Source organism: Pelmatolapia mariae, linkage group LG4 (genome assembly GCF_036321145.2).
Source record: "Pelmatolapia mariae isolate MD_Pm_ZW linkage group LG4, Pm_UMD_F_2, whole genome shotgun sequence".
Classification (NCBI taxonomy): Eukaryota; Metazoa; Chordata; class Actinopteri; order Cichliformes; family Cichlidae; genus Pelmatolapia; species Pelmatolapia mariae.
This window is the reverse complement of record NC_086230.1, coordinates 2,814,820-2,829,463: the sequence shown is the minus strand read 5'-3', so window position 1 is coordinate 2,829,463 and position 14,644 is coordinate 2,814,820. Positions and strand designations below refer to the sequence as shown.

Sequence of the window (14,644 nt, the reverse complement as noted above, 5' to 3'; positions counted from 1 at the left end):
GAAAATACTGAGGTTTTCTGAGCAGAGAGTATTTTCTTTATTATTAGGGAGCCACACAAGCAAAGTTATTTATTTGTTGTGTTCCACCACAGAGTTACACATATCCAGACGACAGAGGGTAAAAGTAAAATGTGGGAAAGGGACAACATGCTGATGTAAGTGCTTAATATGTAACAATGTTGGAGCCTTGTGTGGGAAAAGAAGGAGAAGAAAGACAAAACATACAAGTACACACAATTACGCAAACACACATAGAAAATAATAGAAATTAATTTTCTTGGTCAGGGAGAATGATAGCTTTCTACTCATCCATAGATCCCACCGGCCTTGCTCATTGGGATGGCTAGTATAGCAACATGTATGTTTTTTTTTTCCAGTAGCCTACTTCTCATTGGTATTTCCTGATAATATGTGACACAGATGATATTAAGCCTGGTGACATCTGGGTATGACTCTAGTTATGTATCGCTTTCATGTTCCAAGGTAGGCATGGGGGGGATAGCCTGGTGACCCTTTACTGGATGCATGCCCTTGCCAGGATTCAACACTCGACCTATTGTTTCTTTGTTTTTTCTTCTTTTTTTTCTTTTTTTTTTTGGAAAAAAAAATGGTAGGGTTTGAGAGTAGGCCAGATCTGTGCTGGGGAAATAGGATCACAATATTCAGCATGATTTCACGAGACTGAGCCCCAAACAGTAATATTTATAAAGTCTTCCACACTTCCCAACAGCTGGATATCAATTTTTAAATATATAATTTATATTTTTTTTAAATAACTCATTGCTACACTGATACCAAATTACACAAAGAGAAATGAAATTCATATCAGTACTCCCAAACCTAAGTATTCTAGGCACTCTAGAGATTCATGTTACTATTTTGTAACTTTCTGCATCAACAGCATAACCGTGGCAACTTTTAGCTATTTCCACAGTTTCAGCTATGATAATTGTATCTGTGATAAATAAGAAAGGAAATAGAGACGCTGCATGCATAATCAGACTTTGTGTCTGTAGGAGTCATTTGGTGCAGCAGAGACAAACACAGGAACCACAGCGGCTTCATAAGCCCCTAATGGACGGATGAGACGCCTCTATCTAATGAATGCACTTATCATCTGTGTGTGTGTTTGGGGGTGGGGGTGGGGGGCTATGGGTTTATTACAGGCTTTTGGTGTTGCAGCCAAACAGACGCCCCTCTTCTTTCAGTTGCAGTGTAGAACTGAAGAGACACATATTTTAAACACATGCTGTTTCATCTGCTTTTATCCCTCAGTCTCTTTGTCTTTTGTCTTTTCCGTCACAAACTGCTAACTCTGAACCTCCTCACATTTAAATACATAAGCCTATATACTAACAAGGTAATCAAACTAAACATGTTCTTAATATAAAGTATCTTCTTTAATATTAGTCCAGCATCTCAAGTTTGCAATTGCATAAAGAAACAAGAGACAGCAAACCAAGCAAAAAAAAAGGACCAAGGCTTTAAAGAGTCTTTAAGGAGTCAGAGTGTGTGCATACATTTTCTGGAAAAAAAAAGTCCTGTGTGTGTGTTTGTGTGAGTGTGTGTGTGACCTCTTTCATCCTTACTCCACCTCTGTGATGACGTGGCTTGATTTTGTCTTAAAGAAACATGTCTTAATATAAAGTTAAGCCATGTGGTTTTTTGTGTGTCTGTGTGTGTGTTTGTGTGAGTGTGTGTGTGACCTCCTTTCATGTTTGCCACACCTCTGTGTTCATGTGGCTTGATTTTGTCTTGAAAACACATGGCTTAATATAAAGTTAAGCCATGTAGTTCTATAAGAATGACTTCTAGAACTGCGACCTCCAGAAATGGTTGTTCCTTTGTCAGGAGAGTAAATAGTGGAAGTCAGAGTAAGGGCAGATAATTATAATACTACTGAATCTCTGCCCCAATACATCACCAGAATGTTATTGTTCACCATAAAAAAATAAAAAATACAAAATCAATGACACAAGAGGTTCACCGGACTGACATCAGAACATGTTTTAGACAGTTGGTACAACAACATGGAAAATAGAATCTACAGAACATGGCAGACAAAACGAACAGTCATCTATATTACAGTAAAATGTCATTTCCCGAAAGGACAACTCACTCAACTCATTCCAATAAGACAAGGTTACTCACTTTATATACAATAAATAAGAAATATTTCATATCAAGAAACTTCTCTTTAGTTTTTTTTTCCTGTTAGCATCCCCTCTGACAGATTTAACACACAAAACGATGTACGACGAAATGAAGTCTTTGAGGCATGCGCAAACCATGTAAACATTTGTGTAAATAGAGGATTTGTTGACGCTTCGGAGAAACAGCAGATTTCTCTTCTTGCTAAAAAAAAAAAACATCTGGCCATATAAACCCATTATAATTTTTTGTAAAAAGGAGTACATGTATTGTATATGTATTTTGGTTCACACACAAACTCTCTCTCTCTCTCTCTCTCTCTCTCTCTCTCTCTCTCTCTCACACACACACACACACACACACACACACAAGCGCTCGCGCGTGTTGTTTATTTCCCATCCATAAAACTGCTACGGGACGCCATTTAAGTATGCCGACACTACAAAAACGCAGCCCGGCTCTACAACACGGCCTACTTATGTTTTAACATCCAAATCAATAAAGTTCTGCATAAAATGAAGAAAACACTAGAAGATATAAAATCTGCACACTAACCTCAGACTTTTTTTTTCAACTTTCTGTCTGTTGCTCTAGACTTAAACTTGTAATGGGACCTGCAGACATGTATTTATTTTCAGCTTTATTTATTTATTTTTATTGCACCAAGTTTCTGGTAGTAAATAGAAACCAGTGTTGCGCACGCATTCAACACAATTCGTTTCATGAGAGAGAATGCCTTGCATAGCAGTTGATACACGACAATTTATAAAAAATAGAACGGACTGTTTTTAAGAATCCAACGATCAGAAGCGACTTGGAAAAAAGACTGACGATGGTAAGCAGACGTACGTTATATCCTTGTTTTCAGTCTGAAATGCGCACAGCTGTGCTGGAAGTTTAATTTGATGGAACGGGTTGGTTTATTAAATAAATAATAACTGTCGTGAGTCCTCTTCTTAACTCTAAACTCTTGTGACGTCAGGCTACTGATCAGCCGCCGCCGCAGCGTATGAGCCACCCTAAAAGCAAGCCGAACGCCGAGATCCCAGGGATAGACAGACCCGATGGGCAGACAACCGGAAAACAAACGGCTATTGGCTGCTTGTATCAGCTTCGACTATCAGGCGCTACGTAATCAAATTCTGCCAGAAAAAAGAGTGGGTGGGGTGGGGGAGTACAAATACAAATGAACACCAACGCGCTTGTGTGCGAGCTGTGCGTGCTTTTCGTGCTTGTTAATGACCGGGTGAAATCCCATTTTCAGCACTTCAGCACACACCTCTGGTGTCAATAAACAATCAATCAGCTTTCTGCACATTTTATCTTGAAGAATTTAATCCGATATCAAATTGCATTACTGTATAATAATTGTTAGCTTAATAAGAACTCGGTAGAAAGTAATGGCAACAAAATCTTTGAATTCATCAATCTATTAGTCTGATCCGAAGGTTTACACTGAGTCAGTCTGAGTGCTTTGAAAGATTGGCCGCCGAAACAAACTCATTTTTTTTACTATCGCAATCGCCTAATAGGAAATAATCCAGAAGTTCCAGGAAACTTCCAACTCTGAAAATCAGACGTTCCTAATACTTCAGCTGCGGCGTCATATGGGCTTGTTAGGGATCATACTTAGAGATTGACATCACGTTTGGCTCACTCGGAATGTTAAAAGAAATTGAAGCAGTAGATGTGCATGTACATTTTTGCAGTTCTTGGGAATGTGAGATGTGTGTGTGTGCATGCATGCGTGTCTGAGTGTTTATGTCCTGCTAGTCCTTGGATTGGTCCTTGTTTTGTTTCTTCATTTTCATCCTCCGGTTCTGGAACCAGATCTTCACCTGCCGCTCTGTCAGATTGAGTGCGCGCGCCACCTCATGTCGCCGATCGCGCGTGAGGTACATGTTGAACAGGAACTCCTTCTCCAACTCTAGCGTCTGGTATTTGGTGTATGGACAACGTTTCTTTCTGGAGGAACGTGCATGAAGCCAATTGGCCGATGGGTCATCTGCAGGAAGAAACGACAGAAAAAAATTCATCGATTAAAAAATGAAAATTGATAATCCATGCAGTCGCTCTAACACTATTTTGTGTTCACGACATCTTGAAGACAACACTAGACTCAGCAAATGACACTTTTATGCACGTTATTAATAACACATACTTTGGACAGAAGTAAAACCGTGGCATTTTATATGGCATCACATCAAAGCCACGCGGCCTTCATTCCATGAATACCCTCCAGTATGCAGATTAAAAATGACAGAGGATTAAAGGGGGAAAAACAGAAGAAGAGAAAATAAAAGAAAAACTCGGACTTCCAAGCTGATTTCCTTTTTTTCTTCTTGTTGGTTAATTTTTAAAAATTATTATTGAACTCATTTGTACCTCACCTGGGCTTTACGCGCCAGTCAAGGAGGCAACTATCGATAACAAGAAAATAAAACAAAAAAGCGAGGCAAAGTTGAATGCACTAGGAGTAAGCACTGTCTGTATATTTGCAGCTTAATCTAATTTTATGACAAAAAGAAAGCAAACAAACAAACACACATTGGTGAAAGTGTTCTATCTTTTAGTTTTTTGTAAGGATTATGATTTCAATAGAGCGCTAAGTCCATCGCTTGTGTAGCAATTGTTCCTAAATTTCCTTGCGGCGGGAAATCTATAATCCAGAAAAAAAGGTTATCCTTTGCTATTCATTAAGCGTACTGAGATTTGGCTCTTTTGAGTGCAGTAGCAGAAATCTGAATGAAAACTAAATGTTTTTGCGTTCGATGAGAACATAATGAATTTCTCTCAGTTATTTCCCTCGCTGTCTTTGCATCGCCTCCTTGTTTGCCAGGCCACTGTGCCCCCACCACCCCTTCTTCCCATCACCACAACCCCGTTTATAGCATTCAGGACAATGTAATTAGCCTTAAATTCTCGTTTAGCAGGCATGGGTTTGGTTTGGGGCTCAAAGCTATGCCCCCCTGCATCTCCGCTATGAGGCAGGTTGTAAGAAGTCTCCCGGCATCTCAAGTTTCTAAAGGATAATTACAGATCAAAACAAAACCCCCTACTCAGTTTTAAACCCGTTGATAGTGCTTTTGCTCATCTGAAAGAAAATTGCGCATCCATAGCTCCTTCTGGTACATTTCCATTTTTATATGTTCTAAATAAAATCTTTAACCAAGCGCAAGCATTTCCTGTGGTTAGGTCAGAGTCTTCCTCCATTAAGTCAAACCAACAAACGGAAACGCCCACCAGTTAGAATAACTAAACTTTAACAAAGAAAAAAATACATCCAATGTTACCAAGTCAGGCCTTAAAACTCCAAACAAGACAAATAAAAACTCTGTTATAAAAGCCATAAAATGCCATCAGCAATGATAAAAATGTGGGACGGACAGGGGAAAACAAGAGCATGCTGCGATTATTTCCTTTTAAGTTGCTGTTCATTCGCTGCAGTGTTATTTGATTTTATTTTATTTAAAGGAAATCAGAGAAACAAACCACAAATGAAGCCTAACCATCCAGTATGACCTGGAAATAGTTACTCTTTCTGAATCTTTCTGATTCATCCTCGCGCCCACCAGCAGGCTATGAAAAGGATCTTGTGTGCACTGAGCTTCAGCACCTTATATTACACACACGTGGTGTTCAGGTCCACTGGAGTGTGGAGGTGCTATGTCCTTTCATCATTTTCTCCTCCGGTTCGTGTTTGTTTGCGTGTATGCGTCCTCCTTTCATGTTTGCTACACCTCTGTGTTCACGTGGCTTGATTTTGTCTTGAAAACACATGGCTTAATATAAAGTTAAGCCATGTAGTTCTATAAGAATGACTTCTAGAACTGCGACCTCCAGAAATGGTTGTTCCTTTGTCAGGAGAGTAAATAGTGGAAGTCAGAGTTAGGGCAGATAATTATAATACTATTGAATCTCTGCCCCAATAGAGTGTAATTGGTTATTGTTCACCATAAAAAAATAAAAAATATGAAATCAATGACACAAAAGGTTTCCCGGACTAACATTAGAACGTGTTTTACAACACGTAAAGAAACATGTAAAGAAACATGAGGTACAACAACTTGGTAATTAGAATCTACAGAACATGGCAGACAAAACGAACAGTCATCTATATTACAGTAAAATGCAATTTCTTGAAACGACAACTCACTCAACTCATTCTAATAAGACAAGGTTATTCACTTTATATACAATAAATAAGAAATATTTCATATCAATTAATTTCTGTTTAGTCTTTTTTTTTTTTTTTTGTCATTTTTTCCTGTTATCATCGCCCTTCCCAATTTAACATTTGAGGTGGCTGCTCCTCCCTAAGACTGTTTCTCTTCCTAAGTGTGGAGTTTGTCCTCCACACCATCACTAAGTGCTTGTCATATAATCATCTCAGTAATCGTGTAGGGTCTTGAAAAGATAAAACACCTTGTGATTACTGACATTCTGATCTGTATCCCATTTTATATTTATGTAAAATAAATTGTTTTAATAATTAGATATCAAGCAACTCTTTGAGTTTGAAATGAGTAAATACAATAAGGATATTAACTCTGTACCCTCTGTAGCCAGGAAGCCAGAGCACCTGGAGGCAACTCATGGAAACATAGGGAGAACATGTAACTCCACCCAGAAGAAAAAGTATCTGTTTGGTAAATCCTGCATTTCATGGTGACATTTGCAATTGGCTTGAAGTTGACCTCTATTGTAGTTTGCCACATCCATATTGACTTCCTGATGAAGGCTCTTTGGGTCCGGTTGATCTTATACAGTTCTAAGCATTCCAGGATCCATGTGTGAGCCATTCAGTCATAGGCTTTCTTGTAGTCAGTCCAGGTGGTGCATGGTTGGTCAGTCTCATGTTGCAGATAGTGACTGCTCTAGCTACCAGTAGCTGGTGTTTTGCCCCTCTGATGTTTCTGCCAGTTCCTTTCTGGGGTTGAATCATTTATTGAGCCATATGCCTGTTCATCTTAGCTCCTATGATGCCTGACACTATGGTTCATCTGTGCTGCCAGACGCTCATGGAATATAGTTAGCTTTTTTAGCCAGTACGTGTGAATGACGCTAAGGACTGGTACTGTCCAACTCTTCATATTTGAAACTCTTTCTTGGATGTCTGCCACTGTGATGGCTACTGGAAACGGTTCAGGGAGCTTCCTGTGGTGAGCTCTTAGCTGCCCTAGCCACTGAGCATTGTTGTTATGTGCCGTGTCCTTGTCCCATATGCTCTTCCAGTACTGCTCTGTCTCCAGCCTTGGTGGGGCTGCTCTCAGTCTGGTATAAACAGGGCTGTGTAAAGTTTCTGAGAAAATTGTTTAGAAAGAAAACATTCTCCCTTGCTGATCTGTTGGCTTATATTTTCTTCAATAACTGCTTCCATCAGATATAAAGTTCCTTGAGATGACTGGTGTTGTGAACTGACACTGTATATAACCAGTGGGTGGCATGATGGCTATGGCCGTCATTTGTATGCAGTCTATAGTAATCTTGCAATGCTTGAAACGCTGGGTTTTGAAGATGATTGCATTATCTAGCATCTGTCTCTGCTTGGATTTGACAGAAGATATAATTTAGGTTTCTCTTGTGTTCTCCCTGCAAGTTGAATTATAGTTAGTGGCCATTGTCAGTAAATATGTCCTTAATACCTTCTGGAATTAATTTCCTTCAACAAAAGCAGCATGTAGAGGATTTATTTCAATGCAGAACAAAATAATGTCCAGTAAAGTGATGAGGCTGGTGGGAACTAGGGGGGTGAGAGCTTTTGTCACTGTAAAGTGTGTGCTTTGCATTCCCTGGGTGTATTTTCACCTCTAGGACCATTCATTACCCTCAGAGCTGTGCCGTGACGATGGCTGTCACCCAGGATGACAAACCGATTGAGGAGTGGGAGAGTTTGGAAAGGGCTGAGTTAGTGTAGACATCTTTTTTTCTAATATATGGGAAGTCAGAGAGTATCTTGATAGAAAGAATAAGGCTGGGGTGGGGTGTTGCTTGTATAATGGTAACCCTTGCTTGTATGTTAACTTTAAGTTTTCTCTAGGCTACATCCACATAGTTGTAGAAGCTTGGTGATCATGGACAGGCGCATGGATGAAAAGATTTACGTTCCCCTAAAGCTGCCTGCTATAGCCCATGGCCCTGCAGCTGATGTTCAGTTGTTAGCATGTGGGTCTTTGCCTAGGTGTGTGTGTGTCTACTTTGATGAATGCATGGAAACAGCAACTGAAACAGTTAAGATAAATATCCCATCCAGTCTCTTTTTCTCTGTGTGTCTTCCTCCCTTTGCAATTTCACCCTAATAGTTCCAGAAATTGACCTCTCATATATCCCAAAGGCATGTTATTACATTTCCCAGAGTCATATTTTATCCCGCTCCCTTACTTCACCATCCCCATCCACCGCCAACACTTATACCCCATCTCACCAACAGCAACACGCCAATTAATGGGGTTGTTTACTCTGTGTTATAAGTTAATAAAGTTCAAGGTAATAACTTTCTCAGCCTGCTTGGCAGCAAAAGCAGAAGCACAAAGACCGAAGTGTAATCTTGTAGTTTATTCTGGAAAGCAGCCCAGTGCCAGCAGCATAAAGAGAAATCTGTAGCTGTAGACTAGCGTTAACTGGATAGGATGTTTTCAAAGGTAGCATTCCAGTGATGTTATTCACATGGCGACCATTTTAAATACTCAGCCATAATCTGAAGATAGACTACATCATGCAGACACTCATTTTTATATATTCCTCCCTGAAAACAAGTTAAAGAGGACAGGTACAGTTTGTTAGACTGATTTCACAAGCAAAGCTAGTCTTAGAACCTCGCTATCACAGCATGTTCATTTTCAGATTTACAAGGTTGGATTGGGGAAACAGTCACGTTTTTCATGTTGATAAAAAAAATGTCCAGAATGTTTCTGTGGTTGACGACAAATGAATGCCAAAAAGTAAACCTTTTTCAGAATTCTTCCAACACCAACCATCTGTTCAAAATTCCTTATTACTATCAAATAGGGGAGGAATTTTGCCATGCAGTAGCTGACACATTTAAGTATATAAAGTCAACATTTTCAGGGGAATCTGGTTACTGTGGAGGACTGCATTGTTAGGCATTTATATGTGACCACTTCTATCTGGTATAAGACCCAGTGTTACGGGAATAATAACAGAAAGTACATTTTAATGTTCTAATTTCATGAGTACACAATATGTAACATGCCTGTTTGTGAGTTTTAGAGGTGCTGAAATTTTTATTTTGCTACCTTTGGAAATTAATGGCTCCTTGCTTCCCTGTTTCCAAGCTAAGTTAAGCTAATAAACGTAATATGTATCCTACATACATAAACATGGTTTCAGTCTTCTCATTTTATCTTTTTCAAGAAAGCAAATAAGAATGTCCCTAAAATGCCTAAAGATGTAAAAGAAAGTCATTCCAAACCAAAGAGTTTTGAAAATGACAAATGCAAATCACCAAGTGTGTTTCCACCCAAACTACTTTACCACTGCTTTACTAATTACTCAAAAAAAAAAAAAAGTCGCGCGGGGAGGCTCAATCAACGCAGTGTTGTGACGCCACCATTTTGAAATGTCCACGTTATGAAAAAGAGAAAAGGCTTTCACATGCTGCTTAGTATGGCTCCCACTACCTGAAATATTAAGTCACTGCAATACAGACACAAAGAGAACACAAATCAACCAGAGGAAAAAAGTCTCTATGGCTGCTTTTTGAACCCTATAAGACAGCTCAGAGAGAAACTTTTTTTCTATTACTCATTCAAACAGGGGAACAGAGGAACTCTTCAGGAGGAGCACCTTCACGAACACCACGGCGCTACTAACGGAAAGTCTAATAATTCAGACTGGAGCCTGGTAGCCTCCATCCAGTCTTTAGACTAGCTCACTGCTCTGATGGATAGCGTGCTCAATCGCAGTAATAAGCTGGTTGTGCATGTGTATGCATATGTGTGTGACTCTAGTGTAGTATTCGTGTATATATACACTAAACGTGAATGTGTGTATACATGAATGTGTGTTTCTTTGTGACCATTTTTTTCTTATTAAGGCCACAATAGAGACAGAGGTCTCCCGCTCTTTCTCGCAGACTTATGTTCCGACTCCTCTGGTAGATTTGTCAGGAGGGAGTTGAGAAGGGGAAATAAACTCCGGCGTCAGTTAAAAAGAAATTATACATTCATTTGAATCTCTTTCTAGGGTACGGTTTTCTTCTGTCCCATCCAAAAAGTCAAGAAACTTTGGAAGAGAACTGTGAAGAGACCCAGCATATGACAGGTCAAATGCTGTTGTTAAAAAAAGCAAACAATCAAAAAAAAAAAAAAAAAAACCCACAAAGGAATAAAAGCACATAAAAGAAGCGAGAAAAAGACCGTCCTGCACTTGTCAAACTACCAACGGATTTATAACAAGATGACCGATGACTGTGATTTGTGGAAGGTATTTTTACATATACGTTCGTATAACCACCAGACTACAGACCACAATAAGGTCAGTAGAGCTGTGCCTGGGTTGAAGTATTACACAGCAGGAAAGGGTAATTTTAACAAAGTTACAATTCAATTAGCTGTTTTTTTATGCTTTGAGATTAACCTGATTTGAAGGCTGCAGTCATTTATATATTATTGGGTGATTTCTTTTAAAAAGTAAATAAATAAATAAAACTCGCTAGTACATAAAGAACACACAAAATGAAATTAATTTAGGATATATATTCATTGTGTTTCACGTTGTAGCTGGCAAAGCTCGAAGCCATTGTGGAATTTACATGAGCCTAGGTGGGACGATTTATACACGCTGTAAGAAGGCAGAGTTCACGTCCTGACTGTCCAGCTCTGATGTGAATCTAACAAAGTGTAGCCAGACCCCGCTGCAGGCTGACTTAGAGGCCTCTGCTCCACTGATGCTGGCGGCTCGGAGCTCTGCGGCTAGGTCACTGACCTTTCATGATTTTTAAAAAGAAACCGGGTTCGACAATCTGGTTTGTAGTTTTTTGTCTTCTTCTTCCCATTTATAAGCGTACGAACTACCAAGAGAAACGGAAGACGCGCGGGGCGTGGGGGGGCATAAAATGGGTAATGCGTAAAGGCGAAGGATTGGGAGCAGAAGGGTCCAGTATCTTAATCTATCTCAAAGAAGATTTGGTCTTTTTGAAACAGGATAGTAATGCGTATGTCAATCTGGATGTAACACAAACAAACTACCTTCTGTGATTTCTGTCGGGTTGATAGATTTAAGGACGAAGAGGATAAAAAGTGCCAAATAGGCTAGAAGTTTTCCAACTGTTAGTCTTAATAATCTTTCTTCCTAAGTTGACTTTGAAGCTTTTTGGACTCACCGCCCTCCCCGCGTGCGCTCCAATCCTTTTAACATGTATATAATACGTACGCATCATTTGCGCAAAGCTGTGACAAGCTTTTGCCAGACGGTCAACACTATCGTAAGCACTATGAGTCACTTTGGCGGTCTCTTTTAAGTCAATACCAGGGTCACCTTTAAAGCAAGCAACATTATAATACAGAGTGTTGCTCGTAATATCTTTAGCTAATTTAACAGCTTTAATAAAATCGTATGCATCACTTGCTGGTCACTGACACATATTTTTTAAAGAACTGTTAAAGTCTGAAAAAGTTGCGTCACATAATCCATTTAAAAAATGTTACTACAGGCGCCAGCTGCAAATACAAGGATGACATGAGCCAAAAAACACAGTAAAGTTAGAGAGCAGACGGTGGGGGCACTTCGGCCTCTCCAGTTCTTTGTTCTAGTTTTATGGCGGCATTAAAAGCATTTACAATCACCCTCCCTCCGCTTGTTCTCTCCCACTATCACGCGTTATTTCCTGCTTTAATAACTTACTTTGATCCAGGCCATCTTTGTCCTCATTCCCTTCACTAATGTCCTTGTTTTCTTCGAACCCTGTTCCCTGGATGGCGGCCGAATGGTGGCTAAGCTCGCGCGCTGCCGTGGACGTTGACTCCAAGATGTATGTTGTGGGCTCGTGCTGATGCTGTCCCATGATTTTGGATGCGATCTCCCCACCGAGATGGCCAAGCTGAGGCTCCAGCTTGACCTGACCCGTTTGGCCCTGTACCGGACCAGACTCAGAGCTCCGTGGCGCACAGTCCAGCCATGAACGTATGTACCGTGTGTCCGCGGCGGGCACGTGCTGCGCGGGGATGTAGGGATGGTAGACAGCGGGGAGGCCACTGGCACCGTGGTGTGGATTAAATGGGCTCCAGGATGACGAGAAGACTGGAGGCTTGGGCTGGAAACTGCAGGACGGATAGGAATCGGGATGGGGATGTTCCGTGTGCGCAGCAGCGCCACCCGGCAGCCTCCCACTCGCGGACGCAGCGGAGCTCGAGCCGGAATATTGGGCGCTAGGAAAGCGAGTCTGGGATGAGAGTTCATCGCTCTCGTGACTAATGATGGAGTCCACGTAATAGTTGCTCAAAGTCCCAGAAATGGACATTCTCGGGCATTATCTGTGAAACGCCTCGAGTTCACTAAATAGAAAACAAGACCAGAGACATTACGAGATTTCCTTCCTTTCCCTCTCTTTCTTTTTCTTCTTCAATTCTGTGCTTTGCTAGGTTGCCCCCTCCCTTTCTTACTTCGTCTCTCTGCCTCTCTATCCCTCCCCTAGTCCCTTTCTTTCGAAACAAAGTGCTACAGCCCTACAGCCTAGCACTGTGCACGGGGGTTTGTCAAGTCTGTGAGCGAGGCGCAAAGTGATTGGCCGGTTTTTTTTCTTCTAACCTGAAAAAAAGCGTCAATGAAGCGTAAATCACGCATGCACAAGCCCCCACCCCCTACCCCAGATAGATGTTTATATGTAATATGCAAAATTAAGGCTATTTCCGAATATCTTGTCAATTTATTTACTGCTGCTTTCGATCTAGAATGATATAAAACCGTTAAATTATGTTATGTCTGGACTGTATGTATGAACTGCAAAGCAGAGACAATGGCTGACAAATAAGTAGTGCCAAATGCACTATGTATTCAAGATGTGAAGTGAAAAAAAACTAAATCAATTCCTGGATCGAGGAGTGTGCTTTTAAAATACCAGTAGTATAAGTGCCAATAGTCCTCCACTTAAGGAGAGTTAACACAGATATTTTCTATCCTAGACAAGATAGGCGGTATAATTCACACCTATGTGTGTTTTTCATCGTTTACTTGACTCCTGGATCTACTTGGCAGCTTTTCTGAGAGTTCTAGAGCGTTTTTATTGACAGATTAACAGCCAGTTGTGTTAACGAGCGCCATTAAATCGGGTCCTGCGTGGTTAGGTCGCTTGTCTTTATAGCGCAAACTACTTCAACTACTTTTTTGAGTCTGTTTAATACCATAATAAAATCCTAGATCGTGCCGGCTGCTTTGGTTTTTATTGAGTTGATATATGGCCTGTGGTGGTGCGGATTGTAAACGCAACTGGGGCTGTTGAATCTTTCTTGCTACTCCGGTACAGGGTACTTTTCATTCAGCGGTCAGCCTGCTATGGGTAAACATAGCTCGGTCCGGAGCGCAATGGGGGCACCGGGAAGAGAAGCTGGAACGGACTTTTATTTCATGGAACCGGCGGTGACTTCTTTGGCTGAATTATTTGGGATAAAATCCGCCGGTGTGCTCGAAACCAAGAAGCTGAAGAGCAGCTGCAGTCTGTGCTGATCGTGAGTCCTAACATTTGACTTGCAGCTGACCTGCAAAGTCACCGGGCTTGTAAGTCTCTGCATTTATTTATAATTACAGACTTGGAGTCTTTGACTCGTTCAGGAAGTCATTCTAATACTCAAGGGTATAAATCCGAACTGTGCATCGTGTATGGAGCTAACAGTTATTTACGACAATTAAATATGAAATACAGGTTGCTTGTTATTAAAGCTGTTATTTACCAGGTGAAAGATAGACTATAGCGCAGCTTTCATATATGCTGAGGAGAAATGATGACTTGTACGATTCTGAGCAACGGCTGGTGAATGTTCATTTCAGGAGAAGAAATGCAAATACAAACCCAACAAACCTAGAGTCCTTCAAACATGACTGGTGACTCTGGCGCACAGTTTGGTATTTGAGCTTGAATTCACCACATTCCTCTGAGCTTTTGTGTTAAAGCACTCGTTTACAGCTTCGTTTGAAAATCAAAAAGAAAAAGAAATAAAAATATAAACTGTATTAAAAAAAATCTAGCTGTTCATGCTCAATCAGATAGGTTCTAGATAAAGTTACTGTGATCCAGATCGCTTTTATCCAAAAGAACAAGTAATGAGGTACGTTGTGAAGCAGTGTAGCACATTGCCACATAAGTGCTAATTAACCTGACAGTTCAAATTGTTAAGCATTAATTAGCATTACTTTAGATATGTTTAGAGTAGAAAAATACATACTGTTTTGCAGGCATAAATGCTAGGGATATTTTTCTTTTTCAGACCACAGGCTGTGGGAATTTTAATTGTCGGTGGGCCTCCGCCCTGCAGGGCGT

The 14,644-nt window shown here is 40.5% G+C and overlaps 1 protein-coding gene across 1 annotated transcript; it reads right to left on the bottom strand.

Annotated features, from left to right (window-relative positions):
• Positions 1-3,920: 3,920 nt before the first annotated feature.
• Positions 3,921-12,631, bottom strand: hoxb9a (homeobox B9a). Its single transcript, XM_063471154.1, has 2 exons — positions 12,016-12,631; positions 3,921-4,156 (listed from the first exon to the last, which is right to left on the bottom strand). Exons 1-2 carry the CDS (start codon positions 12,629-12,631, stop codon positions 3,921-3,923), a joined length of 852 nt encoding a protein of 283 aa, XP_063327224.1.
• Between the last annotated feature and the right edge of the window lie 2,013 nt (positions 12,632-14,644).